We start from the raw sequence: 26945 nt of genomic DNA, 5'->3' as shown, positions 1-26945 counted from the left end.
ATGTACTTCATTCATCCTTTATTTAACCAGGACATCTACTAAGATACATTATTTAATTTCAAATACACACATGGCCAAAATACTAACATATTGTAACGTTACATCACAGATGTATCATCAAAAACATTTTTCATGGAACTGATGACTTTGACTTGTTACCATAAATCAGGGGGTCCATACCATTAATTGTATAAAATAATGGATGTGGCCACTATGACGTCCCCCACTGGTTTGTGGACTCCCATTTTAAAGCCTAAAATTCTGCATTTCACCCAGCACCATCTTGTATTTTTGGAACCAGGAGTGACTGTATTTGGACGAGAGGTTGGAGCTGTGATCTGACTCAAGACTGTAGCAACGCCTCACAGCCCCACCCTAAATTACGTGTAGCTTTAAGCCTTAATCAAATGTAAATGGGTGAGTTATAAAAAACATTCACTACCTGTGCAGTTGTCATAAATGTTGAATTTAGCTATAGAGACCAAAACCGTTTTTTATACCAGGTGGTGAACATGTTTATTTCTGCTGTAAAGTTGGGCATTTCAACATGGGGATCTATGAGGACGGACTTGCTTCTGGAGCCAGCCTCTAGTGGCCATTCAAGGAACTGCATTTTTTTGGCACTTCCGCATTGGCTCATTTCTCAGCCCCAGAGGGTGCAACTTGATTTATACATACCAACTTCTTAAGCAAAAAATAAGAACTCACCTTCGGGATTGTCTGGGTCTCGGTTTAACACAGCATAACGAGGTAGGTCAATGCCCTCTTCCAGTAGGATCCGGTACACTTCCCTCCTGTCAGCGAATCAAATACCATCGTAAAATAACCTCCAAAAAGGATAATGAAAGTGAGTCTGTGAGTGTGGCTTTGATGTGTGTGTATGTGTGTGACTGGGGTTGGGCAGTAAAACAGGATTAAGGTTTATATAAAGGTATGTGAAAGTGGCAATTGTGTCATTTTCATTCTTATCATCTTATCATTACTGGTCTGATCAGGAAGAGGAAGAAAATTGCAAGTGCAAACAAGTTGGCTGCATACAAGAATGCAGCTGCTGCAATTTGGCAAGAGATAAAGAGACCGTGAATATCAATGAAGTTTTGTGATTTGCATGAGGAAGTGTAGAAAATTATTCCCATCTCAACTGCCAAGTGTGGCAGAGATAAGCTTGTTTAACTGGTATGCAAACAGTGAAATGGGATACAAGAATATTCTTGATGAAGGTACATCTTTTTTGTTTTGATGTTGTTCAGAGAATATACTTAAATAAATCCTTGAGTTTCAAAGTAATTCCTTGGAGGCAAACTTTCAAGGGAACGATACTATGACAAGCATCACGTGGCAGACAGCGGTAGCAGTAAAAGTCTTGATGAATCTGGCTACTTCTTGACCCTGGTCAAACTCATAGTATGCGTAGCCACCATATTATTAGGGACCGTTATTTTGTTGTTAGCCATCAAAACCTATGTGTGTCTACTCAATATGTACCTGTCCTGTATGAAATACTGCATGTTGAGGTCATTGATGAGCAGTGGATTCCTGAGCTTGGTGTACTCCACAGCTTTATCCAGAGGGAAACCTGAAAAATGCCACACACATAAAAACTGCATCAGCCCAAACAGCATCTTCATCAATCAAAACTCGACCAGTATCTACGAACAACTGAAGTAACAATGATTCTTACGCAGATGAATTTCTGTTTTAATATTCTCTTTTGGCTGTGCCTGAAAGTGACTGAGCCAATATTCAGTTTAGCATATTTAAGGTGGTGAAGGTGGTTAAAGCAATTTCTCAATGGCTCATGTATACATTCAGAAGATAGTTGGGCTGGGAGTGTGATCACCTTCCATACCATCCATCTTCAGAGCAGAAATACTTGCTGCACACAGAGGTGATGACCACTCACAAATCCTGTTTGTTTTTCTCCCCTTGATATGTTGTTTGTAAATGTATTGATCCGCCCAGATGATGGATTTTAAACTGTGTAACATCTTTACTCTGTTAGGAGCCCAGTCATTTTAATGAACCACAATAAGGGTTTTTGATCAGATTTTAGAGAAGCTCTGACAAAAAAAAACAACTTGCAAACAATTTCTGGTTTCAGCAACAGCATCATCCATTTTTATCCGCTTATCCAGGGCCAGGTCCCAGGGGCAGCAGGCCAAGCAAAGCACCCCAGATGTCCCTCTCCCCAGCGACTCTTTCCAGCTCCTCCTGGGGGACCCCGAGGCGTTCCCAGGCCAGATGAGATATATAATCCCTCCAGCATGTCCTGGGTCTACCCCGGGGCCTCCTACCAGTTGGATGTGTCCGAAACACCTCTAACAGGAGGCGTCCAGGAGGATCCTGATCAGATGCCCGAACCACCTCAACTGACCCCTTTACACACGAAGGAGCAGCGGCTCTACTCCGAGCTCCCTCCGGATGTCCGAGCTCCTCATCCTATCTCTAAGGCTGAGCCCAGACACCCCACTGGGGAAACTCATTTCGGCCGCTTGTATCTGCGATCTCATTCTTTCGGTCACTACCCAGAGCGCATGACCATAGGTGAGGGTTGAGATATAGATGGACCACTAAATTGAAAGCTTTGCCTTCTGGCTCAGCTCCCTCTTCACCATGACAGTCCAGCACAGCATCTGCACCAGCAGTTTGTTTGAAACATTATGAAGAAGAGGAACTGGGCGGTTGTGAGCAGCAATTGTCAATGTGATCAAGATGGAGGAGAAGTCGACAGAATATTCAATAGGTTGAAAGAGTTTTAAACAAAATCACACCTGATCATGTGGCAGGTGTGTCAGAGGAAAGCACAGTCTGAATCAAAATGAGAAAACTCTCGCACACTTACTGCTGGCATATTTTCTAATGAACTACACTTTGGTCTGTTGGACCTTCGTCAGATGAACCTGATTAATTCACAACGTTTTACAACACGTTGTCAATTCATAAATATTCCAGCAGTGAGCCAGACAGTGTGTGGGAGTTCTCTCATTTTTATTCAACAAACTTTAATGGAAAATTGAAAGAACAAGTTTCCTGTCATTACCAAGTAATTTTCTTGTCAGGCTTGAAGAACTATATGTGGAGTAGGTTTAGGTAATTACTGGTCAAGGATTTAACATGTATTATTCATCAAAAGTGGCAGTCATACATAACAATTGCACATTCCCAGGGCCAAGTGAGGCCAACAACATAAATGTCTGCAGGAAATATTTTAAGGAAATATTAGTGTTTCTACTTTCCAATAATAACAGCAACACAGGACTCAAACTATGTTCCCATGGTCTGAGAAACAATCCCAAACTCATTCTTTTAAAAATAGAATGGAAAAACGGTTTCATGTGATAAACTTAAATACCCACGGAAAAAGATCAGTGTTGTCAGATGGAAAAAATTACTTAAGTGTATGAATGTTTGTATAACACAATGAAAACTCCATTTATATTCGGCTACTTTAAAAAATGAACACAGCTTAAGAATATAAACTGATCCTAATGTTTGAGCTCTTAATGTAAGTGAGTGTGCAGCAGCATGTGTTCAAGGTTATCACGTAAGACAGAGGACATATACATGAAGAAGAGTATTGATCTTCTTCATTCAGCTCTGCCTTTGTAAACCACACGTGGTCATAAAATTAATTACAAGCCTTAAATAGATGTTTCTAATTCCACGGTTCTCTTTCCCATAAACTGGTGCCGGTTGCTGTCAGACAGCCCGACACAAACCTGGCAAACTCTTTGAATTATGGTGAGGCTTTTTAGGTACGGATATTTCTCAAGAGAACACAAAACTCGTTACTGCAACAGGGAAACATTCATTTCCCGTTTTTTCTCTCTGCCAACGCAAACAAGCCTCTGATGTCAAAGAAAAAGGGAGTGATTGTTTATTTATTACTGTTGCATTGTTTCTTTATTTCCATCAATCTTCCCAGTTTTAGAGACCACTTACTAAACCCCATCTGAGCTCTAACGGGAGATCAGGGAGCTTTTTTAAACTGTATTCTAGTGCACTGTTATTTGGGGTTTAAAACATTAAAGGGATTGCTCAGATTTTTGAAGTGGGGTTTTATGGGGAACTTATCCATAGATAGTATATTACATACAGTGGATGTCAGTCGGCACACATGGAAGCTAAGCAATGTACTGCTATGGAGGTGTCAGCAATAAAACAAGTTTTAGCCAACTGAAAAAGTCCCACCCAAAAAAAGATCAATATCAGTTTCAGTGTATGCTTTACTCAGAATATTTTTACTGCTTTACCTTGCTGTCAGACTGATTTCCAACAGAAAAATAAAGCCATTACATCGCTTTCCTCAAATCCACCCGATTCCATTGAGGAAAAACAGTGATTTAATGTCGCTCAACACAGGAGCCGCTGGTCTACTGCTGCCTTGATCAGTTATTCTGTTTGTGCTATAGTGTGACCTTGGCATTTTAAAGGATTAATTCGGATTCACCAAAATCCCACAATAACACAAACTAACTAACTGATCAAGGTAGCGGTAGACCAGCAGCTCCTGTGTTCAGCCAACTAAAATTACTGTTTTTGTCAATGGAGTCTGGTGGCTTTGACGAGAGCATAGATCGGGAACTGAAGCCGGGTTCCCTGTTGAAACGTGCTGTGTGACAGAAAGGTTAAGTGCTGAAAATACTCTCAATATATTGTACACTTATACTGATGTTGATTTTTTGGGGTCACTAAAACACATTTTGCTGCTGACCCCTATCCACAGAAGTACATTGTTCAGTTTCCGTGTCAAACTTGTCTGCTTCTCCAAACTGGGGGCGTGCTGACCGACATCCTCTGTATGTAATACAATGACTATGCATCGTTACAACATAAAAACCCCACTTCAAAAATCCAAACTATCCCTTTGAGGCATTTTTGTTATTTATGGCAAAACATAATGCAACTGCAAGAGAACAAGGGTACATGTGAACAGCTTAAAGCAATATCTCTGGCGTATAAGCCAAACATGGCTGACTCTATACACGTTCGAGTAAACAAACAGTTATACCAGTTTATGCTGGTGTTGCCGGTGGGGCAACAAAAATTCTCACAACCCCCTGGACCATTTCCCTTCCACCTCCCTGTAACTGTTTCTCCTCATGCAACAGGATGTTTTTAAATTGTTCGTAATTTTTTTTTACCTTTGGAGTGGAAGGAAATGAGGCAGTCGCAGAGGGGCCATTTCTCCACAGGTTCCTCCAGGATCACCTCCTCTGGAAAGATGACCATGTTGATGTAGTCAAACTTACAAAGGCGCTCCAGGATCTGAGTCATGGGCTTGGATTTGGACTTCTTCATCATGGCACATATGCCGACCACAATCTGTCGCTCTGGTGGCTGGAGGAGAGTATGAGGAAGACCAAAATGGACCATTGTAACAGCGCGTAATAGGGAATGTAAAGACAGCAGGACTGTTCCTGTGAGTGTGGTTAACATCAACAGTTGGTAACATCCATGTAATAATCAAACTGTAGACATCTGAATATGCTAATGTAAGTACACGCATGACGCATGATAACGTGCTTTGAGTTGAATGCTAAGTACAGTTTAGACCAGTGGTTCCCAACTGGTCCAGCCACAGGGTCCAGATTTCTCCTTTGTCATTAGTTCAAGGTCCACACAGTTTAATATATTGGGTGCCATGTTTGCGTTTGGACATGTCTTTGAGCTAGTTTGCTGTCTCTGTCAAGTAGCTGTCTGTTAGTCACTCAGTCTACAGCAGGAAACAGCACTTCAAAATAAAAGCTATGTGCTGGAAATTCACTGTACTTAAAAATAAAGTGGGGTTTTTTATAAACTTGACACATTTGCAGGTCACTTGTGGTCCATTCAGAGTGGACCCACGACCCACTTTTAGACCGCGAATCACCAGTTGGGAACCACTGGCATAAAGCATTGGTTTTCAACCTTTTTGTAAGGCCCTCTTTTAATTGTTAAAAAAGTCTAAGGACTATCCTTCCAAATAAGTGATTTAAAAACAACATGACGTGACAAAAAAAAGGAGAAAAAAAATGGGCTTTAAGTATGCATTATGCCACTGACAGCTGTAGTGACTTCCTGTTGTGCCTTAGGCCTGTCTCTATTCTTTAGAAAATATTTTTTTGGCTTCCCAACACATGACGAATGCTTTTACCACCCCAGGGTTGTTTCCCACATCACTTTTCTATTTTAAAAACGGATCTGAGGCAATAGCCCCTTTTACACTGACAGATTTTCGGCGAATGTTGGGCCGTTTTGCCGGCAAGCTGCAAGCGTTTAGACACACAGAGCCGGATTGGCGAGTTGATCCAAGGTGCCCAATTTTCCGCCTCATAGGGTAGACGTATTGGCAGAACCTTTTTTGGTTTAAAAAGAACGAGGCGGCCTTCCGCAACGGGAGGGGCTGTTGATGACTTGTGGGAGGAGCTGTTGATGACGCCGCACGTGCGAGCCACTGGCGGTGGACTAACAGGAAACAGCTGATAGCAGGAATGAGCAGCTAGTAGCAAGAGGGAAACACAAACCTGACAGACACTGTAAAGATGAGCAACTGGGGAGACAAAGAATTGCGCACCCTCCTTGCCCTCGCAAACAAAGAGGCCATTAACCGTCAAATGACGGGAACGGTGAAGAACGGGCCGACTTACGCGAGAATCGCCGAAGGACTGATCAGCCGTGGCTTCCCTCGGAGTATGTCACTGTTTACGTCACATGCTGAGCTACACGTTTTGTTACTTGCTCACGCCCCCCATTGCCCCGAAAAAGGCGCATTCTGTATGAACAAAAGTAGGTAGGCAGCATTTTGCCGCACTCCCCGATTTTGTTTTTATACTGCCAATCCTGAAAGAAGACTGATTGGGCTTTCCTGCAAATTTGCACAATTCCTACTTATAAAGGGCTTATGTTAGCTAGCTAACAGAGGCAAAATATGTTCCCCTCTCCCCAGTGATCCTTGAAATTATGCAAGGATCGTTTTCTATTTATGTGCTTTTATATAAAAATAACTAGCTTTGTAAATTACCAAAATATTTAATTTCTGATTTAATCTTACAAATCGGTAGTACCTCCACAGCCCACTAGATGGGAGTCTGAGGCCCATCAGTTGGCCACAGCCCTACAGATAAGAGTCACTGGTTTTGACTGATAAAACAATGCAGAGCTGAGCCTGCCAAGCTGAGTGAAATATCTTAACTATAAAGAGGAAACACCGACAGCATGGCCTTTCCTCAGTCCAATTTCAGCTGTGCTACACAAATGTATATATATAATCATGGTTCTTAGAGGATGTACAACATCAGTTCTTTTTTAGATGTGTAATGAGCTTTACAGCCTCACAGGGCCCCTAGTGTTGCTACAGACTTTTAGATCCATTCAATTACAGGACGGTAGTTTACTGTCTGTCAGTATTTGGAAATGATGACAGCTGTGTATTGATTCTTTTATTATCAGATTGCCGTTTCATTAATTGAAACCTGCAAATGTCACTGTTGCTACAAACTTGTAAAGGCTATCATTTTATCAGCTGGCTAAAACTTTTACACATGCATAGACAGCTGAGACAGCATGACACTGAGTTGTTTTTCTGTGTATTGATTCTTACCTTACTAAGTAAGAGAGTCTTTGTTTCTGTGCCACAGTGGTTGAAGATACTGCTAAAGATTGGACTTAACTGCTACCTGTTCACTCAGTGTAACTCAGATAAGAACTTCAGCTGGTAAAACACTGAGACAAACACCGAGACAAAGAGAGGAAATAATAGCATGCAAGCAAGCAACTAACACAGCACTACCATAAAGTCCTTTTATAGCTACAGGACTAAACAACAGACCAGATGCCTTAAAGCTGTTTATCTGCTCTCGTTCTCACGCCAGCCTTTGTGTATTTCCGTCTCCATTTCTTTTTCCACTCCATAAAAAAACTCTAAAACTCTTAAAATTTCTTGTTGATGTCCCACTGCCCAGAAATGACCAAAGCTTCGGCATTCTGTTCCAAAATTAACTCTGTTTTCATTGTAACTTCACAGTTAGATTATTAAGCCATTATTCATACCATGTATAGACTTTAATTCATAAGTGGAACTAGATTTTATGTCTTTCTTTACGAGGCACACCTTACACAACAGCTGTTTGTTCACCTGAATTAACACCTGTCACTCACCGACTCATCCTCATAGTCCTCCATTTCTTCTTCTCGACACATCTCATTCCTCATGCCTGCCTCCATTTGGCCCATGTCATACTCGTCATCCCCACAGCCAATCACAAACTGAGGAACGTCTCTGTCACTCCGCCCCTGTCCGTCCCCTGGTCTTGGTCCGTCGCAGGTCCGGTACATCACAAACTCCTTTGAAACATGGCTGCTTTGTGTGGCTCCTCCCCAGCTAGTGATTATGTCAGCAGAGCAGGAAGACACTGTGTTACACCGTCACTAGATGACTGACACCTGAGAGCCTGCTGATAAAGTGAAGAGTCTGTTGGTGTTTCTGAGCTGGCTGATAACACCTACGTGTGTCTGTGCACATACAGTGTGTGTTGAGGTAGAAAAAGAGTAGTGGACGTCCTAAGAGGTAGAACAGAGGGAGTGGACTCCACGTGGTGCTGAGGTAGAAAGTCGAGATCCTGGTTGTAAAACTCCCTGTGTCAGGACAGAGGAGGTCTGGCTCTGACAGACAACATGACCCAGTGTGGAGACGCTTCTTCACGCAGGAAACTCCACGGTCAGCATCTGTGCACCATTTCTCTTGCCCTAGGAATAAAAAGAAAGGTGAAACTGGTTGAGCAACTAGTTTAAACTATTATTTTAGGTGAAAACTGTTTACACAAACAAGCAAAAGTTGACAGGATAAGCAAGTTAAGCTGTGCAAGGGAACGTCAATAAACATGCTGCATCTGAATAACCACAGGACTAGTTTCTGCAGTGTTGCTTCATCCACTGTTTGTGAAATAAACGTCAGTGCTGTAACATCAGACACACAATAGGAGAAAACTTCATTGATTCCAAAGGAAAGTAGGTTATTGCAACACCCAAGAAAAATGTTACTTAATATATGAACCAATATTTTCACAAGAAAGAATTTCTGGTATGCTAGTGAAATATTTATGGATGATGGCAGGTCACACGTTTATTAATCCAGAGTGAAATAGTTGTTACAGACATGCTTGGTATTTGCATCAATAGATAACCACAAAAGATAAGTTCAAAATGCACTGGGTTTTAAAAATGTAGTGAATTTATGTCGAGGATCCAGGAAAAAGTCCTCAAAACGACATTTCTTTGACATGAAATTTAGGGCCCCTTTTGATGAAACTTCTCAGGGTTAATCAGCATTACAGACAGGGTTTCCCACATATTGACTTTCTATTTGTGGGGCTGGGCTGTTGGAATATATATCTCCTATCTGGTTATTCATTGCTCCAATCTCTCATAGCAAAGAGCGTACTCTGGGAACAGACAGAACAGCAGACATAATGAGAGTAAAACTGAACCGTTCATTGTGCTCAGTCTGAAGTTTGCTCTCTCTCACAAACAGCTGCTCCTCTCAATTATCTGATCAACTCTATCAGATCAACTGATTATAATCCAACCTTTGACTCAAAACTCCACAAACTGCTGTTGAGGCAAAAAGAACTCATGAAGAGGTCTTCCTGTGCTGCATTCACGGACCTGCAAAAGCATCTAAATTGTCTCTAAATAAGGAGACAAACTGATACATGAAGAAACACAGGCAAAAAAAAGTTTAGAGTGAGCATAAGTCACATTTATCACAGCAACTTACTCCAACTTACAGTGACGTGCAAGAGTAACCTTTAAGAGCAAATCTCACATGATTAATCGCATGTATGCTCAGAGCAGGAATAACCAATCAGAGACAAGATGCTACTCTATATCTGCCATATTATCTATTCTTACATTTCATTTAGTTAATTGTTATTCTGCAAAATATATGTACTTATAACTTTTCAAAAAAGTTGAATGTCTCCATCAGCAATAACATTTAAAATTTATGCAGCAGCATTTCAAAAGGTCACTGTGTGAAGTTCAGAGTAAATAAGTTGTCTGCACACAGTTGTCAACATGGAGATGGCTGAGCCAGAGGCTAGTGGTGCTAACTAAATAAACAGTGCTGAACAACAGCAACAGTGCTGACAGAGCTAATGGTGTTAACCAGGGGAATACTAGAGGGTGAGAGCTATGTTTTCGCGACAATGCTGTCCCAATACCAGGGGGAATCGCTGTATGAGCACAGTGCAAAGCAGCGGAGAGAAGCTAGCCAGTGGGATATGCACATGCACTAACATACACGTGCAGCCAGGCTGGCTCACCACAACAAACCGCAAAGAAGCTCGGTTTACAACACACACAAGACTTCACTGTCTGCTCAGGACACCATTACTCGTCAAAAGTTGTTTCCTGCTTCAAAAATGCTCTGAATGTCACATCCTGAACCTTTGATGTATTCATAATGTACAAATAGAGATTGAGCAATACGACATTGGCTGAAATGAAAACAAAAAGAAACATAAACTGGAGTAAGAACAACCCTTTTATACTGCTTGTACAGGAGGATCAGAAAACAGATACAACTGATAATCTATCATTTAAATTATCACCAGATTTGCTCTTGTCATTTGTTCTCTGATAAATGCAAAAAGTGCTGCAACATCAAATCAAATTTATTTTATAATAGGTAAAAACTACCACATTCTAAGTCATACATACTGCTTTTGCTATATATATTGATATAATTAAGTACTGTTTGTTGTGTGATTACTTCTTAACATGGATCAGAGAGTGTTTATCACCTCCATCTCTGTTCTAGGACCTACTCCTCACCAACCTCTGAGGCTCTTAAATTTAAGAGCATTATTAGGCTGCAGAAAACTAAATAACTTTCATTTTTAAGCCTGCAAGTGCGCTGGAGTAAAAGGTAAATCAATCCGACATTTCACTTCAAGCTAACTTTTAATAAACACAGTGCCAAGGCTTTAATTCAGCATTTTCATCTGGGTCACAAAACCTCCAGGTAAGATGATCCATACGTATCACTCATCACTAACACATCCCAGCCCACTGAACACTTTTGTTATACACAACAACATCATCGTCTATTCCATGTAAGCCTGCTGCTGTTTGTTGTTGCCATGACAACAGGGGCCAGACTGTCTCTCTATTGTGTCCTGTATGTACATTAAGGTGGATCACATTACTCTGGGTTTGCATTTCACTTTTCAGAGGAAGCTACTTATGAAACACTCCTGATGAATCCAGTCTTGATTTCAATTCTATCATAATTATGAAATTACAACTACATTTTTTACACTTTAATGTGTTTACTTTGTCTAATCTGAAACATCAATATCAAATCAAGAGCTGCTCATTCATTCATTAATTTTCCCTGCACAGATTCTCTCAAACTGTACAAGATTCAGCTCTGTGGCCTTAAAGTCACAAACCCCAGGCTGTAAACATACATACCCTAGATTTACTGCATACTTTCAGATTCAGTTTTTCAAGGATGATTTTGCGGTCAAATGCTCATTTTTCCTCTCTTTTGATGGATTAGGGTTAAACACAAGCATTTTAATAGATATAAAGTTTAGAACAGCATAACGGCTCAGTTAAAAATAAAGATGCAGAGTAAAATGTGGAAGTGCGTGTACAGTAAAATGTGCATAAACATATCGCCTACAATGTGATATTATTTTAAATGTATTATTTAAATGTATTATTACACCTCCCTCTGTCTGGGTTAGTTAGCTGTTCTTACAGTTTGTGGCTGTTGCTCATCAGCCGGCTTCACAATAAACTGATGCAACACCAAGTGTTTCTGTAACTGTTTTTGAATTTCCACTTGTTGAGAGTTTTACACAGAGGTATTGTGGGAAGTGGAACACAGAGAGCTCTGGTTTGTTGTAAAAGTTTACTGTGATGATAGTCTCAAATAAAAACATTGGAGTTTCTGCCCGTCCTTTTAATTTGGCTTTCCAGTTCCCAACCAGTAGAAGAACTGTGTTTGGTGTGTTATAGTTTGAATGCCTGGTAGTGCTGGACTGTACAGCTATTACACCCAGTACTATAGCCAGTCAGTAAGGTATCATACAATGCATTTGATGCATACTACTAAATTCAAACTCCAGAAGCAGAATTAAAAAAAAAGCAGAATTGGCACATCAGAAAATTCAATCTTTGGAGCAATAACTTAAGCTACACTCAGTTGCCAGTTTATTAGGTACATTTTGTTAAAACTAAGGCAGTCTAAAAAATAGCTATAAAATAAATCCAACATTCATAAGGTCATAAAGTTTGTTTTTTGTTTTAGAGAGTCATTGTTTCAACTTTGTAGTAATTTTGGAGAATGTAGTTTTGGGTGCTGTATTGAGGTGTTTCTGATATTTAGCCTTGCCTCAATTATATTTATGGGGTGGACAAAATAATAATGCTGCTGCAGCCTATCCCAGCTGACATTAGGTGAGAGGCAGGGTACACCCTGGACAGGTCGCCAGACTATCACAGGGCTGACACATACTGTAGAAATAGACAAGCATTCATGCTCACACTCACACCTACGGGTAATATAGAGCCATCAATTAACCTAACCTGCATGTCTTTGGACTGTGGGAGGAAGCCGGAGCACCAGGAGAACCCGGTGAACATACAAACTCCACACAGAAGGGCTCCCCCACCGTGGGTTCAAACCAGGAACTCTGTGAAGTGACAGTGCTAATCACTGTATCACCGTGCCACCCTTAAACACCTCTCAGTATATGCAATTAGGGTTGCAGCATTATATCAATTTTTAAAGGTATACTGTGGCATGAAAAGTGACGGTTATCATATAGTGCGCATTTGCTACACATTGACTGCATGTCAAACTTTGAATGCATACTTCTAATTTCAATTATAATCTACGGAAGCGTATTGCATTCACTTGACAAATAAAAAAGCCCTGTTTTTCTGAGTAATTTTTTCTGTTTTTCGGAGTAATTTTTTCCCTGTTTTTCATGGTAATTTTTTCCTGTTTTTCGGGGTAATTTTTTTCCTTAACGAGGAGACGAGATACTTCAAAATCTCGCGAGAAGCTCCCACCTGGCACCTGCAAGTGACCCCTGCATCCATAGTGACTCCTGCTCATGGATGTATCTTGCATCCGTGCTCCTGCTCCTAGACTCTGGGATCAACTACGGGATCAATAAGGGTAAGGCACGTAATTAGTTACACACAAGGTATGATAATCTAGCTATGTTTTCGACTGCATCCTTCTAGTGTAGGCCTATCGCTCAGTGTAACAGGTTAGGTTAGTAACAGGTTGTAGCAACGTTACCTGACAACTGAAATCATGCCCATACACGTTACCTGACAAACGTGTATGGGCATGATTTCAGCTGACAGGTAACGTTTACTACTCTCTAAAACAGTTAAAACAAAAACTGAACAATGTAAACTCTCTGAAAAAAGGAATTGTTGGAGGACTGTTATGTTAGACTGCATTAGTTTTAGCTACCTAACTTAGGCCCTGTTTAGACGACAACGGTTTCTCTAAAAACGGAAAAGTCTGTCCTTTACCTTTTAAAAAACTTCTGCGTTTATATGATGACGTTATTGAAACGATCCCCGTTCACACAGAACCGCAAAATCTACTGGAAACGCTGTAGTATGCACGCCAGGCCAATGGGTGGCAGTGTAAATTTGCAAAGCAACACCACGGCATGACGCCATGCGCCTGCACTGAAGCGCCTTCCTCTACAACACGGTGATTACAAACCAAAACAAAGAAGACACAATGGCGAAAGCACGCACAGACAACTTTGTCTGGATGGACGACGAGGTGGAGTTGCTACAGTAACAGATCTACACTTCAAATCAACAGGGTGAGCAGCACAAACAGAGCTCGGCATTGTTGTTGTGACGGTCGGCATGCCTAGTGACTGGAACCGTAATGCGCACGTGCGAAAAGTCTCCGTTTTCAGAGGAACTGCATACTGCAAGTTTACATGACAACGGAGATGCTGCCGTTTCCAAAAAGTTGCACCCTGGAACCCGTTTCCAAAACGTTGCATTTTCAGGCACCCAAAATACTGCTGTCGTGTAAACGATCGGCCAAAACGCAACTACAGTTTACCATTTTCAGTTGAAATTGTTGTCGTATAAACGAGGCCTAAGTGTATTTGTCCTGTGTGCAAACATTTAATTCCTTAAACAATTCTACTTCAAGAGAAAAGATGACCTGACTGAACACTCATCCGCAAAATCACAACACTCACCAAAACTGTAGATGCTGATGCAGTTTTCTAGCCATCTCTTTCCAAAAGTCCAACAGTTAACACTTGCCAAATGTCACCAAACATTTGCAATCCTCCTGCTTCAGTATTATGGGTGTGCACAGTCACCGCTTATCGGTTATCTGACCCGATACCACACAATAAAGAAACAAAGCTGTTATGTCATTGCCCTGCAGCTGAGCCAAAGCCCAAAGGCAAGGTGTGAAATGTAGCCACGCTAGAAGAAGAAACTTGCCACTGTGGTATGTCCACAAACAGACACAGCCAAAGCCAGTTCATGTGTCCCTCGTCAGTATCCTCTAACACCCCCCCTTCAAACACCACCACCCCCACCCTAACCCCACCACCCACAACAAACAGCTGACTCGAGGGGAAAAGCCTCCAGAAACAGATGGATGGATCATATCACCTCTCAGTGACGGGCTACAAGCCGACTGTGCGCTCCACGCAGTCTCGCAAGAACTTATTTAAAGGCACTTCCACTCGCATACAGGGTACATTCTTTCACTGGCACCGCTTAGCTGCTCAAGACGAGACATGGTTGTCGTATGTCCTGGATTTTCTGCCAGGACATACGCTCATATAACCGAATCTCACACCTGACCCGGCCTAACCTTGGTACCCCGAAATAACAGCGTCCTCTCCTGCACGGGGGGTGATACAAGAACTGAAGGGTGGAGCAAAGGCACGGGTGTTGGGTGCCGTGGGCCAACTATGTTACCCAAAGATAACTCATCGTTACTAACCTCTGAGGCGATGACAGGCCGCACTAAACAAAGTGGAAGCCCTTCTTGCTGGCCCGGGGTCGAAGAACACTAACAGAGATAAACTCAGAAATAAAACTCTATACCTGCTGTGAGAAAGCAGCGCAGAGCTTGAGTTTGTTCTGCCTTTGCTGGGCCAAGGACATGACCTTTACTCTCGTGGAAGGATAAGCCAACATTGCACGGTATAAAAAAATCTGCATGACGGTTAGAAACACATGCAAAACACCATCAAATCATCCACAATTTCATTCCAACCAGAGATTGAATTAACTGACTTCACTAATTAAAATAACCTTCAGCAGTGAGCTCAGCTGGTGTCATGCCTGGCTCTGAGGACAGGAGGGCCTCGTTTGCACATGACTCAACACCACTGAGAATTCAACCTTGCATGCTACTAGAGTTTCCTTCGGGTATACTGTGCTCTGAAGCAAAACTTTCCACAGAAAATCAATTCCTCTAACATCTTACTTGTGTCTCGGAGGTGTCCATGGTGTGTACACGAGTCTTGTCACTGCTTGCCATCATCGCAGAGATCAAAAAGATACTTAAATCCCTGATAAAAATGAAACTGAGCAGCATGTTTGTACTTCCTTTGTGGGTTTTCTGAGTTTGCAGAACAATGCTGAACAAGAAACGTCCTAAAAACACAATATTAAGAGAGTGTTCAAACACATATTTTGCTGAAAACAAGTGCAGGGCTCAACAATAAAGCTTGTCGCCATTGGCAACCATATTGACAAATTGGCAACCAATACGTGTCCTTTGGTTCCCGTTAGTGGCAATCACTAATCACAACATATAAAAAATAGGGACAGCAAACACCAAACATGCATCCTCAAAATAAATAGGCTACATTTGATGCATTAGTGATATCTAAATAGAACTAGAGCTAGAACCAGGCACTCCACGTGACACCACTGTTCATTGCTGTGTGAACCCGTGTGTGAACCGACATCCGTTTTAGAGACAATGGCAAAGCAAATTAAGTTGTTTGACTGTGGGGTGAAAAGTTCAACTAACCTGTTAACATCACAAATGAGTGTGCACATTGATTTGACTGATGAGGAACCAGATAAACCTGAATTAAAAACAAAAAGGAAACTGAGGTTGTTCTGGTGTCTTGCACTGACTTGCTGGATTCATTTTTGAGGGATCACTACTGGTATTATGTAGACCAGGAATTGAGGGTAGTAATTCATTCATTTTCATTCATTTTCCATAACTGCTTATCCTGTTAGGGGTTGTGGGGAGGCTGGAGCCTATCCCAGCTGACACTGGGCGAGAAGCAGGGTACACCCTGGACAGGTCCCCAGACTATCACAGGCCTAACACATAAGGCCCGTTTCCACTGAAGAAGTTCCTGGTACTATTTCGGGGGCAGGAACTTTACAGGAACGTCCTCTCGCTCGGCCCTCTCAACCGCCGTGTCTCCACTGAGAGGGCGGAGTAGGAGGAAGGTTCCTGTAAAGTTACCGGGCTCTGGATGTGACGTAATCGTTGCGTGACCATTTTGACCGGGGAGGCTCGGCAAAGAAACAAACAAAGAAGAACAACAACAAAGAAGAAGAAGCAGAAGTACGAAGCAGAAGAAAGCAGACATAAGAAAGACGATTATCAACATGGAAAGAGCTGAGGTGGTTGCTGGGTTTCTGGCGTGTCTCTCGCTTTTACATGGCGGTGGAAGCTATGAACGAGAGGAGAAGACGTGCTGAGTTTTAAAAATGCCAGCTATTTTGTCGCTTTCTGTTGACATCACATCCCGTCTTGAGTATATCCAATCAGCACCAAGTAAACCCCAAGCCCCACCCAGGAGTTTTTCGGGGCCGTTCTGAGTACCTACTCCGAGGCAGGGACTTGTTTAGCCCCTGTAAAAGTTCCGTAACTCTGTCCTTCGGGGGTGGTTCCTGCGGTGGAGACACGCACCAATGGCCCCGGCCCTGTAAAATTACCCCGAAGTTCCTGCGGTGGAAACGAGCCTATAGAGACAGACAACCATTCACACTCACATTCACACCTACGGACAATTTAGAGTCATCAATTAATCTGCATGTCTTTGGACTGCGGGAGGAAGCTGGAGTATCCAGCTGACATGGGGAGACCATGCAAAAATGAGAACATAAAAACACAGGAGTACCCATCCCGAGTGTCGAAACAGGACCACCATGCCACCACATTAAGTGATAAGATTCGAACTCTGAAGAGTATCAGATAAAACACAAACTACAAAAAAAAATCCTGAATTACTGTAAATACTACATTCTTTTATGTCACATTCACATTATTAAACTGAAGTATAAATGCATAGTATCTTAATTACTCAACGTATAAGGTGACTAAAATATCTACCACATTTAAAAGTTAGCATGGAGCCCTGATGTGGGACTCACACTGGAGCAAGGTAACTCAGTATGTGTCCACAGACTCAACTATTACAAACTGTCAAGTGTCAAAAGACCTCATTGGTCAAATACTGAATCGTGTTTACTGATTCTTAGATATGATTATTTCTGATGTAAATCATAACGCTTCTTTCTTTTTGTTTTATTGTGGGAATTATAGTGCAGCCGCTTGTGTTAAAGAGGCTCTTCCATGACATAACACATGATCAGTTTATTCATTGTGAGAAATACTACACAGCTTGTGAAAACAGTTGTAAAATGTCTACATGGAGCTCACTCAAGTCTGAGACACTAACCCTGATCATCACAGTGACCTCAGGTTGAGCTTAAACTTTTACCAGAAAGCCTCCATTACAACAAAGTGATGATTGTATGGAGTTGCATTATGGGGAACGTAGGAAAGTAGGGTCCAGCAAATTGTGTGACTGAAGGTAAAGATTTCTCACCCTCTGTTGCTTCAGTGTTGACCAGTTGAGCTGTCTCTTGTGACAACTTTATGGAAGTGCGATTACGAAATAGCTGGAGTGTCACTTTAAAATGAGACCGCAACTTTTGAAAAAAGAAATAACACAGTCTTCCCCTTACATTTAACATGCTGACTTCTCAAATCAATACACTGAGGTGGTTTGCTGCTGCAGTCCTGGCTGGAATGACCAGTAGCTTATGGTGGCTAATGTTAGCAAATGTTAGCACATTTTTGATAGATACTGTAGTGGCACTGACATTACCGAGTCAGTTTAATGACTTCTTGACTCTTTTTCTACTTATATACACTGTGTTTTACAATTTACCATCATATCTAAATTATGACTTGCATCCTGTTAGGGGTTGCATGGGGGGGCTGGAGCTAATCAGCTGACATCAGGCAAGAGGCAGGGTACACCGTGGACAGGCCGTCAGACTATCACAGGACTGACACATGGAGACAGACAACCATTCATGCTCACATTCACACCTACGGCTAAATTAGAGTCACAAGTTGACCTGCATGTCTTTGGACTGTGGGAGGAAGCCGGAGTACCCGGAGAAAACCCATGCTGACACGGGAAGATCATGCCAACGCTGTACAGAAGGGCTCCCCCAGTGTGACAAAGTGCAATATCCAAATTGCAGGTGCTGCAATTTTTGGAGAATAGGTCAAATGTGTCACAACATATCATTATAAATGAAACATTGTGAGGCTACAGAGATCCCTCAGCCTATGAATCATATCACATCATCAACAAAATGCAAAAATGACCACTCCAAATAAAATTGCAACTCATATTGCAATCACAATGTCTCTCAAAATAATCCCAACATATATATATATAACACATATCAAAGAATTTCAAACAATTCCTCCTTACAATTCCTCAATTGTCCAGAGAGTTGCTAAACAAAGTTTCACTGTACCTGTGCGTATAGTGATAATTCTATTATTATTCTATTAAAGCTGTATCTCAACACACAGTGTGTTTTATGACTTTCATATTTGGTGTCACTGCAGGACGACAAGCTGTACTCAAGGCTCAGTGGAGATGTCGTCATGTCTTTGAGGTCAGTTAAAGTCATAAATGACCTAATTGTTTTTTCACATTCGCAGACAAGACGGAAAGGGAAGGCAAAAACGTGACAGACCGAGGAACCAGACAAAATCATCATGTGTGTCTCCTCTCTGCCTGTTAAATTGTTCCCCTCAAATATAAAACAGTTTATCATCCATGAATAAATCAGGAGGTTGATTAAAAACATCCCCAGCTGTCACCTGCGGGCCCTCGTCCATGGATGAGTCACCTCCGTCGTCACTGTGGGGCCGGAGATCAACAACACAGCTCCAATGAAAGGCTGTTAACCTTTGAGACTGTCTGCCACAGGAAGGCTGCATCGTGTTTATGAGCAGTGAGGGAGGAGATGGTCATTAGCTCCAATTTACTATCATTTCTCTGATAAGATGCCAAATGAGAAGCATCGCAGCACACAGTGACTCACAACACTCATTTTTTTGGATTGTTCTAATAACCGTCGCTCATTTCTAGGAAAGAAAAATGACATTATGATGTGTTTGTGATTGGGACCTTTATTGTGAAAGCTGACGCATTTTGTGTAGCACACAATTACTTCTTTTCTATCAGGGTCATGATGATGCTGAGCAAGTGAGCATCATGTTATCTGAAGAGTTCAAAACTAAATCATTAACAAAACTGTTAATTATTACATTCAATAAAACTCCCTGTTCAAGTGCACAAAGTTATTGAGGTTGGACACCAACGTCAGTCCTGAAACAGTATCACTGTATTACCAGTACTATCTCACCCCAGGGACAGATAACATGCTGGTGATGTTATCGGCACACAACCACCAGTGGAGCAGCAGTTACAGAAGCCTCGACATGCTTGTAAATTCATTATGCACGGAGCACTCGAGAAATTAGCTTTGTTTGCAAATACAAACTGCCGTCATTACTGAAATGAGAGGCTATAATAAGCTCGCCGGTGTACCGCCGGCCCTGCAAAACAGGCCCATTATTCCTAACTCATCAGCACAAACATTTCTTACTGTAGCAGAAGAGACCTCTGTAGGGTTTACAAGATGATTTATGGTTTTCAGAAAGATTCATGACTTTTTTCTCCCGCTTCTAAGCTACAGATGAATAACTTTTGCAAGGTATACAGCTTTCAGGGTTACAATAAAATTAAACTGTAATGGGTCCCTGAGGAGAAAACGGGCTGCTGCAGCAGCAGATAATACAAATGTGCAGCAGCAACAAACAGAAGATAAACAGGACAGATTGGAACATGAACATGAGTATAAAGGAGATGGAGGTTATACTAAAAATGTAGTACAAAGGTGACAATTTTAACAGCATAACATGCTGTGTCAGATTTATGAATGGGAAGTTATAAGAAAAATAGACATCAAATCAGTAAATACATTCCCCAAAATAACAGCAGGACCTAACTAGAGTTGTTCCGATACTGATGCCAGTATTAGAAATGTCTCTGATACTGCCTAAAATGCTGGATCAGGCACAATACTAGGGGTGTAAATCACCAGCTTCATCCCGATACGATATTATATCGATTTGTTTGGATGACGATACGATGTTTGCCGATATCACAAAGTCTGTCACAATACGATTTCGATTCGATTCATTCGATTAAATGAAAAACAGTATTCTTCTGTAACATAAAATAATAAAAATAGACCTGTTCACTAAAGTCTCACATTTCTCATTTTTAAGTGAATTTCAAAATAAAGGTGTATTTTTAAGATGACGATATGGATCGATGTTATCATTTTGCATCGATGTAATCGGATCATTAATCAATGAATCGATGTGGATCGATGTTACACCCCTACACAATACCATGTACTCCATTAATAAACTTACATTTCACACTCAGCATTTTCCCCAAAAAACAATTCTTATTCAACGCCATTAGACAGTGGCCTACACAGCAAGATGCACTGTAAAAGAAACAGACAAATGCAAAAAGGGACTGACCAATAATTTTCAAGATACAATCATGAACTGATGTCCAAAAGTCACATACTTTAGGGCCATCCCATAGGACGTGGATTTATGTACCTTTCATCAGGGCACCTTTAATCTCAGCCCTATACAGTCTAGAAGGTGTAATACATAGTGCTGATAATCTTTGTATGAATTAACCTAGTGCAAATATCATGGGACATGCATTATGTATTATGCAGGATGTTAGTCCATTCATTTTCTGTGAATGTGGTTCTGAGATCTGTTTCCCGTGCGATTATAGTGCTACATTTCTATAATAGCACAGAGTAATACGGTGAAGCCTCATGACCCCGACTGTAGCTTGTGATAATAAAAGAGGGGGTCTTTTCATTTTGGGGGGCTGAGGGGGGGCTTTAAAGTTGATCTCAGCAAACTGCGAATTTGCACATATGCTACATTATGCTCCAATGTTAACACTAGTATGTAGAATATTTAAAATACAAGTACTATGCTGAGTATATAAAGTGTGTATTTAGTATGTCTCCTTATGTTCATCATAAAATATTATTAGCACAACATAAAAGTCTCAGTTGTGAGGTTTCCATGCTTTTGTTTGTCTTATACGAAGTTAATATTTGGGAGGTTTTGAACTTTTTGGACAAAACAAGCAATTTTAAGATGTCAACTTGAGACTTGGGGTATTATATTGTTTTTTTTTTACTATTTTCTAACAGCATAGAGGTCAAACTATTGATGTTAGTTCCAGCTGTTGAAACTACGCTATCAGTTTTTAGTACGCATGGCAGTTTATGAAGGACAGGCACAAATAATCCCACCCTCAGCATCTACAAACAGTTTGTCAATATGTCAATAATATGTCCACATTCACATTCAGAAAGTAAGACTGCTCTCTTGGTGGTTAATACACTATATAAGTAGCACTCATTACAGGTGTCCAGCAGCCTGTTTGGAGCAACAACCTGCATCTCATATCACATTAAAACACAATGAATGAGTGAAGTCATTTTAAGGGCAAAAATGCAGATTACTCTGTTTAAGTTTCTCAGTTGTGAGGGGTTCCTGCTTTTCTTTGTTTTATATAAACTTAAAATTTGGGAGGTTTGAACTTTTGGTTGGACAAAACAAGCAGTTTAATATGTCAGCTTGAGACTCTGGGTATTATGTTGAGTAGTTTTCCTATTTTCTTTCAGTTTGTAGACCAAACTATTGATGCTGGTTCCAGCCCTTGAAACTACACCGTCAGTATATAGTATGTGTGGTAGTTTATGAAGGAGGGGCACAAATAATCCCACCCTCAGCAGCTACAAACAATCTGTCAACACTACCTGTTTCACTTTCTACAGTCACATTCAGAAAGTTTGATAGCTTAGTTTTGACAAGAAGTCCCCTGTTCCCTTGGTGGTTAACACACTATACGAGTAGCAGACATTACAAGTGTCCAGCAGCCTGTTTGCAGCAACAACCTGCGTCTCATATCACATTAAACACAATGAATGAGCCGGTAGGAGGTTTAGTAGTGACACTCGGCTCCCGTGAGGGAAATAAACCTCACAAAACACACATAAATAAATCAGAGCGTCGGCCTGTCCACCACACAGCACTCCGGTTACACACTCCTAGTTACACTATGTTTAAATCCTTGCCTGCGTTTGTCCGTTTCCACCGACAACGACAGCTAAAATCCAACTTTCCGCTACCACCGGACTCGGAGCCACGCCGAGAGGAGAAAGCACATTGTGTTAAAAAGAAACACAACGGGACTTACCGGCGGAAAACAACTGGAAGTAAGTCAGCTGGTCACTTCCTTATTTCCTCTGAGTGAACCGGAGTGGAGGGAAGCTGCTGCCGCCCGAGTTTAACTTCTGTTTTGTACTCTGAGTAAAGTTGTGAGCTAACTACACGCTAAAGTTCACGTCCGGTCACTGCCGGTGATTAGCTGCTGCTCCTGCTGCTGCTGCTGCTGCTAGCTTCTTTCTTTTCTTCACGTTTTTGTTTTTTACACAAAGTTTAGTTTTTTGAAAGCCGCGCCATCACTGCCATCTAGCGGTCAAAGCGGTGAACTGCAGTACTGCACGCTTCAAGGGCATACATTGGCATGCAACACCCATGGTCAAAATTTCAATGTAGAGGATTTATTGATCTCCTAAAGACATGAAGTTGGAGACACATTTCTTCTGACAACTAGTATAACTAGCGAGAAAGTTAGGCACATGTCAATAATCTCATTAAATCCTGCTACTTCCACCTAAGAAATATTATCAAAATCAAATCAGCTGTGTCTTTTCCTGACCTTATTCATGCTTTTGTATTCTTGCACCTCGACTACTGTAATATACTGTTCACATGCCAAATAAATAAATAGATAGTGAAATAAATTGTGGTGACACAATACAACGATAACACAATACTGTAGCAATACTTTTACAAGTAAATGACAGTACCTCTTTCCATTAAGGATTCCCCATCTGTGGACACTTTTAAGGCTAGACTTAAGACCCACTTTTACTCCAAAGCCTTTGAGCGCTCTTAAACTCTTATCCCCCATTTTTAGTCCTTTGTATTTCCACTCTCCAATTTGTTCCTTTACTTTTGGACTTGTGTACATGGGATTGATTTTACCTTTATTGTACAGCACTTTGGTCAACCTAGGTTGTTTTTAAATGTGCTTTATAAATAAATTTGATTTGATTTGATTTGATTATTAAAGTATCACCATCAAAAGTAAAACCATCCAGAATGTCCCATTTGACATAAATGTATATTATTGGATTATAATCATTGATGCATTAATGTTGCTGTTAAAGGTGGAGCTCATTTTAATTACTTTATATACTGTTGGGTTATTTAATCTATAATAATACATAATAAAGTATTTGTTGATTATTATTTTGTTAGTTATTAAGTAAATGGAGAATAAGTACAACATTTCCTCAGAAATGTAGTAGAGTAGAAGTATAAAGTAGCATAAAATACTACTCAATTTTGAGAAGTATTTAAAAAATTGCACTGCTGTAATACTTGAGTAGCCTAAATGTATTTAGTTACTTTCAACAACTGTTATCCTGATCCCAGTGTATCAATACAATAATGTAAAAATAGCCCATTATTATTTACTATTATTTATTGTTTGTTACACTATACCATACCAAACCATACCATACTACACTATACTACACTATTCTATACTAGACTAGACTATACTACTGTACTACACTATACTGGGGATGAATGAACTTGTCTCGTCTCGTCTCGTCTCTAAAAGTATTGCATTCAAATTCGTATTTAACAAAAAATACATCAGCTAAAGGTAATTAAAGCACCAAAACAATAAAAAACAATTACCTCTTTGAGCCTCAAACATTTATTTGAAAGAAAATATCTGCACAGCTTATAGGGAGAAATCTCTCTTTGGCTGAACTGACAACTCATAGATGTCCGAACCATTATAAGGAGCCACAACTTGAAATAACTTTTCCGTAAGAGGCTGAGAATTTAATCTTTAACACTGATTTAATTTTTTAAGCTGATCAAATGATTTTTAATATAAAATCGTCCACTAAAAAGAAACTAGTAACTCCAGCTGTCCAATGAAATGTACTGTAGTAAAAAGTACATTTACTTCTGAAATGTAGCGGAGGAGAAATATTCAGTAGTAGAAAAGAGAAATACTGAAGCAAAGTACCTCAAAACTGTACCTAAGCACTGAAATTATTGTGGGCCTAAACAGCCTCCATTTAAGTATCTGTTAAATGGAAACATGCAAATGCACATTTATCATCAAATGTGGATCAGAGTTTTGTCATTCAAGGGGATCAAAGAGGTTTTATTTCATTAGGTGGTGTCATTCATCACACCCCGCTGCCTCACACAGGAACCACACACAGTCAGCTGAGCTATGAAACAAGCCTCACATAGATTTCCATAATCCCACAGTTCCCTTTGCTTCCCATGGAGCCATTCCCAGCATCAGAGCGCCGCTGCTCGCTGCCAGACTGCCCGGTGTGGCTGATGCGAGTCTGGCAACCTGTCAAGAAAATGCGGAGCAGCTCTCTGTCCCATCATGCAGCAGGACATGAGAAGTCAGTCTGTGCTGCGGGCATAAGGACGTAGTGTTCTCTAAGAAACCAGTAACCACCTCTCCCTCCTTCTCCTCGTCTTCTCTCTCTCACCACCTCTCACCAGCATCCCAGAATCTCTTTTTTTAAATGCTTGAAATTATGTAATGCATTAAAAAAAAATTGAAATGCTCTCTGAAGCGCCCTGTCTTCACTGATTCAATGGGCACACTATCATTGATGGCCATCTTGGATTTTGACAAACAAGTCCTTGTCCACTTTAAGTCACACTCAGCTCTCAAGGAGACAGAAACAGAGAGGAAGCAGAGGAGAAAAGGTCCGTGTAAAGTGTGCAGTGCTGCAACATTTAACTTAAAATATTCAGCAGTCAAATTAGCATATACACCTATAGAGAAGAGCTGGTTAAATGTGTGTACTGTGACTAAATTTAGCTACATGGCCAATTAAATGGTTAGAAAAAACAGGAAACTTTCCTTCATGTAGTTTCCATGGATGAAGAGTGTGTGCACAATCATCAGTGATGGATAATGAGGTGAACAGGTTCAGCAGGCGTCTCTCTGTGTTACTCACATTTCTTTCTTCCTCAACCTCTCGTGATCACTTTCTGCCACAGATTTCCTGAAAAAAAGTGGAGATATTTACTTTTATTATATCATATTAAACTCTGCCATGTTTACTGAAACTGAGATTGATCTTTATGCAAAAACTGCACCTACAAACTTCACCCCCCCAAATGACTGTCTGTATATATTAGTTACTTATCCCGTGTTATGTTGAGTTTGTGAAGAAAACGTTGTTTTTCTCACATGCAGTAAACAAAGAATCCAAAAACTGAAAAAATTCTTAAAAAATTGAAGTCATAGGGGCCAGAGTTTAACACCACCAAAACTTGAGCATAGCATCTCAAACAGCAGCTTTTGCCTACCAACTGTTGCTGCTTCCTCTGCAAATCTGCCTCCACCCCAGCTCCTCCTTTTCATGCTGTGTCTGACTTATCAATGTCATTTCTGTTTGTCATTGATGCTGCTCTGTTCTGTTCCCCGGCGGTCTTTGCCGCTGCTCTCCCCGCCTTAGGCTTTCCATGTAGGCGCATGGAAGGGCAGGGCAGTGTGCTCTCTCTGCATTAAGGCTTTCCTCGTATGCACGTGGAAGGGCAGAGATGTGTGCTCTCTCCCCCTTAGGCTTTCTGCATACACCCGAGGAAGGGCAGAGAGGCCCCAGAACAGAGCCATGGCACCAAATACAGTACTGCAATGAAAATAAAGTTCTGTTTGAAAAACTGATCCTCACTGAACTATATCAAAACATCTGTTACGAACTCTCACACAACTTGTGCAGTATCATCCAAGTCTCATGTATCCAGTTGCATGCTGAGTACTTTCCAAACACATGCATTTTAACTAAAAATTACTATTGAAAACTGAACTTAAAGAAAAACTTATCTATGCTCTCTTCAAAGCCAGACTCCATTGACAAAATCAGTAATTTTACCTGTCTCAGTACTGGAGCTGCTGGTCTACTGCTATATTAACAGTTAGTTTGCTTGTGTTTTTGTGTGACTTTTGTGTTTAAAGATTCAGTTTGGTCACACAATGACACAAAATAACTAACTGATCAAGGCAGCAGTAGACCAGCAGCTCCAACGTTCAGCGAGGTAGAATTACTATTTTTGTCAGCAGTGGCGTGCACAGACTTTTTGAAGGGCAGTGGCGAAAAGAAAAAAAGGGCACTTTAGTGTGCGTTTTGGCTCCCAAGAGGACACTTTAGCGAGCGTTTTGGCTCCCAGGAGGGCACTTTAGCGGGTGTTTTGGCTCCCAGGAGGGCACTTTAGCGTGCATTTTGGCTCCCAGGAGGGCACTTTAGTTTGTCAGTGGAGTCTGGCTTTGAAGAGAGCATAGATGAGTTTCACTTGCTGTTCAGTTTTAAATACGAAGCTTTGAGCAAAAAAAAAAATATGCATGTTT

General features: G+C 41.0%; 1 protein-coding gene across 10 annotated transcripts in view; it reads right to left on the bottom strand.

Moving 5' to 3' along the window:
- Positions 1 to 25593, bottom strand: part of ppip5k1b (diphosphoinositol pentakisphosphate kinase 1b) — an 83575-nt gene extending 57982 nt beyond the window's left edge. For 5 of the 10 annotated variants that reach the window (XR_007571805.1, XM_050072591.1, XM_050072597.1 and 2 more), the window contains exons 1-5: positions 22671 to 22867; positions 8140 to 8727; positions 5145 to 5340; positions 1486 to 1576; positions 709 to 794 (exon numbers count right to left, since the gene is read on the bottom strand). Coding sequence is in view for 9 of the 10 variants with exons in the window: in XM_050072591.1 (XP_049928548.1) it covers positions 709 to 794; positions 1486 to 1576; positions 5145 to 5340; positions 8140 to 8316 (550 nt within the window). In the remaining variant the exon portion in view is untranslated. Of the gene's footprint in view, positions 1 to 708; positions 795 to 1485; positions 1577 to 5144; positions 5341 to 8139; positions 8728 to 13068; positions 13154 to 22670; positions 22868 to 25551 lie in introns of those variants that run through there. The other 5 variants (XM_050072595.1, XM_050072594.1, XM_050072599.1 and 2 more) reach the window with 3 other exon arrangements.
- Between the last annotated feature and the right edge of the window lie 1352 nt (positions 25594 to 26945).

The sequence above is a fragment of the Epinephelus moara genome, chromosome 20, assembly GCF_006386435.1.
Source record: "Epinephelus moara isolate mb chromosome 20, YSFRI_EMoa_1.0, whole genome shotgun sequence".
NCBI lineage: Eukaryota > Metazoa > Chordata > Actinopteri > Perciformes > Serranidae > Epinephelus > Epinephelus moara.
This window is presented reverse-complemented; position numbering and strand designations above follow the sequence as displayed.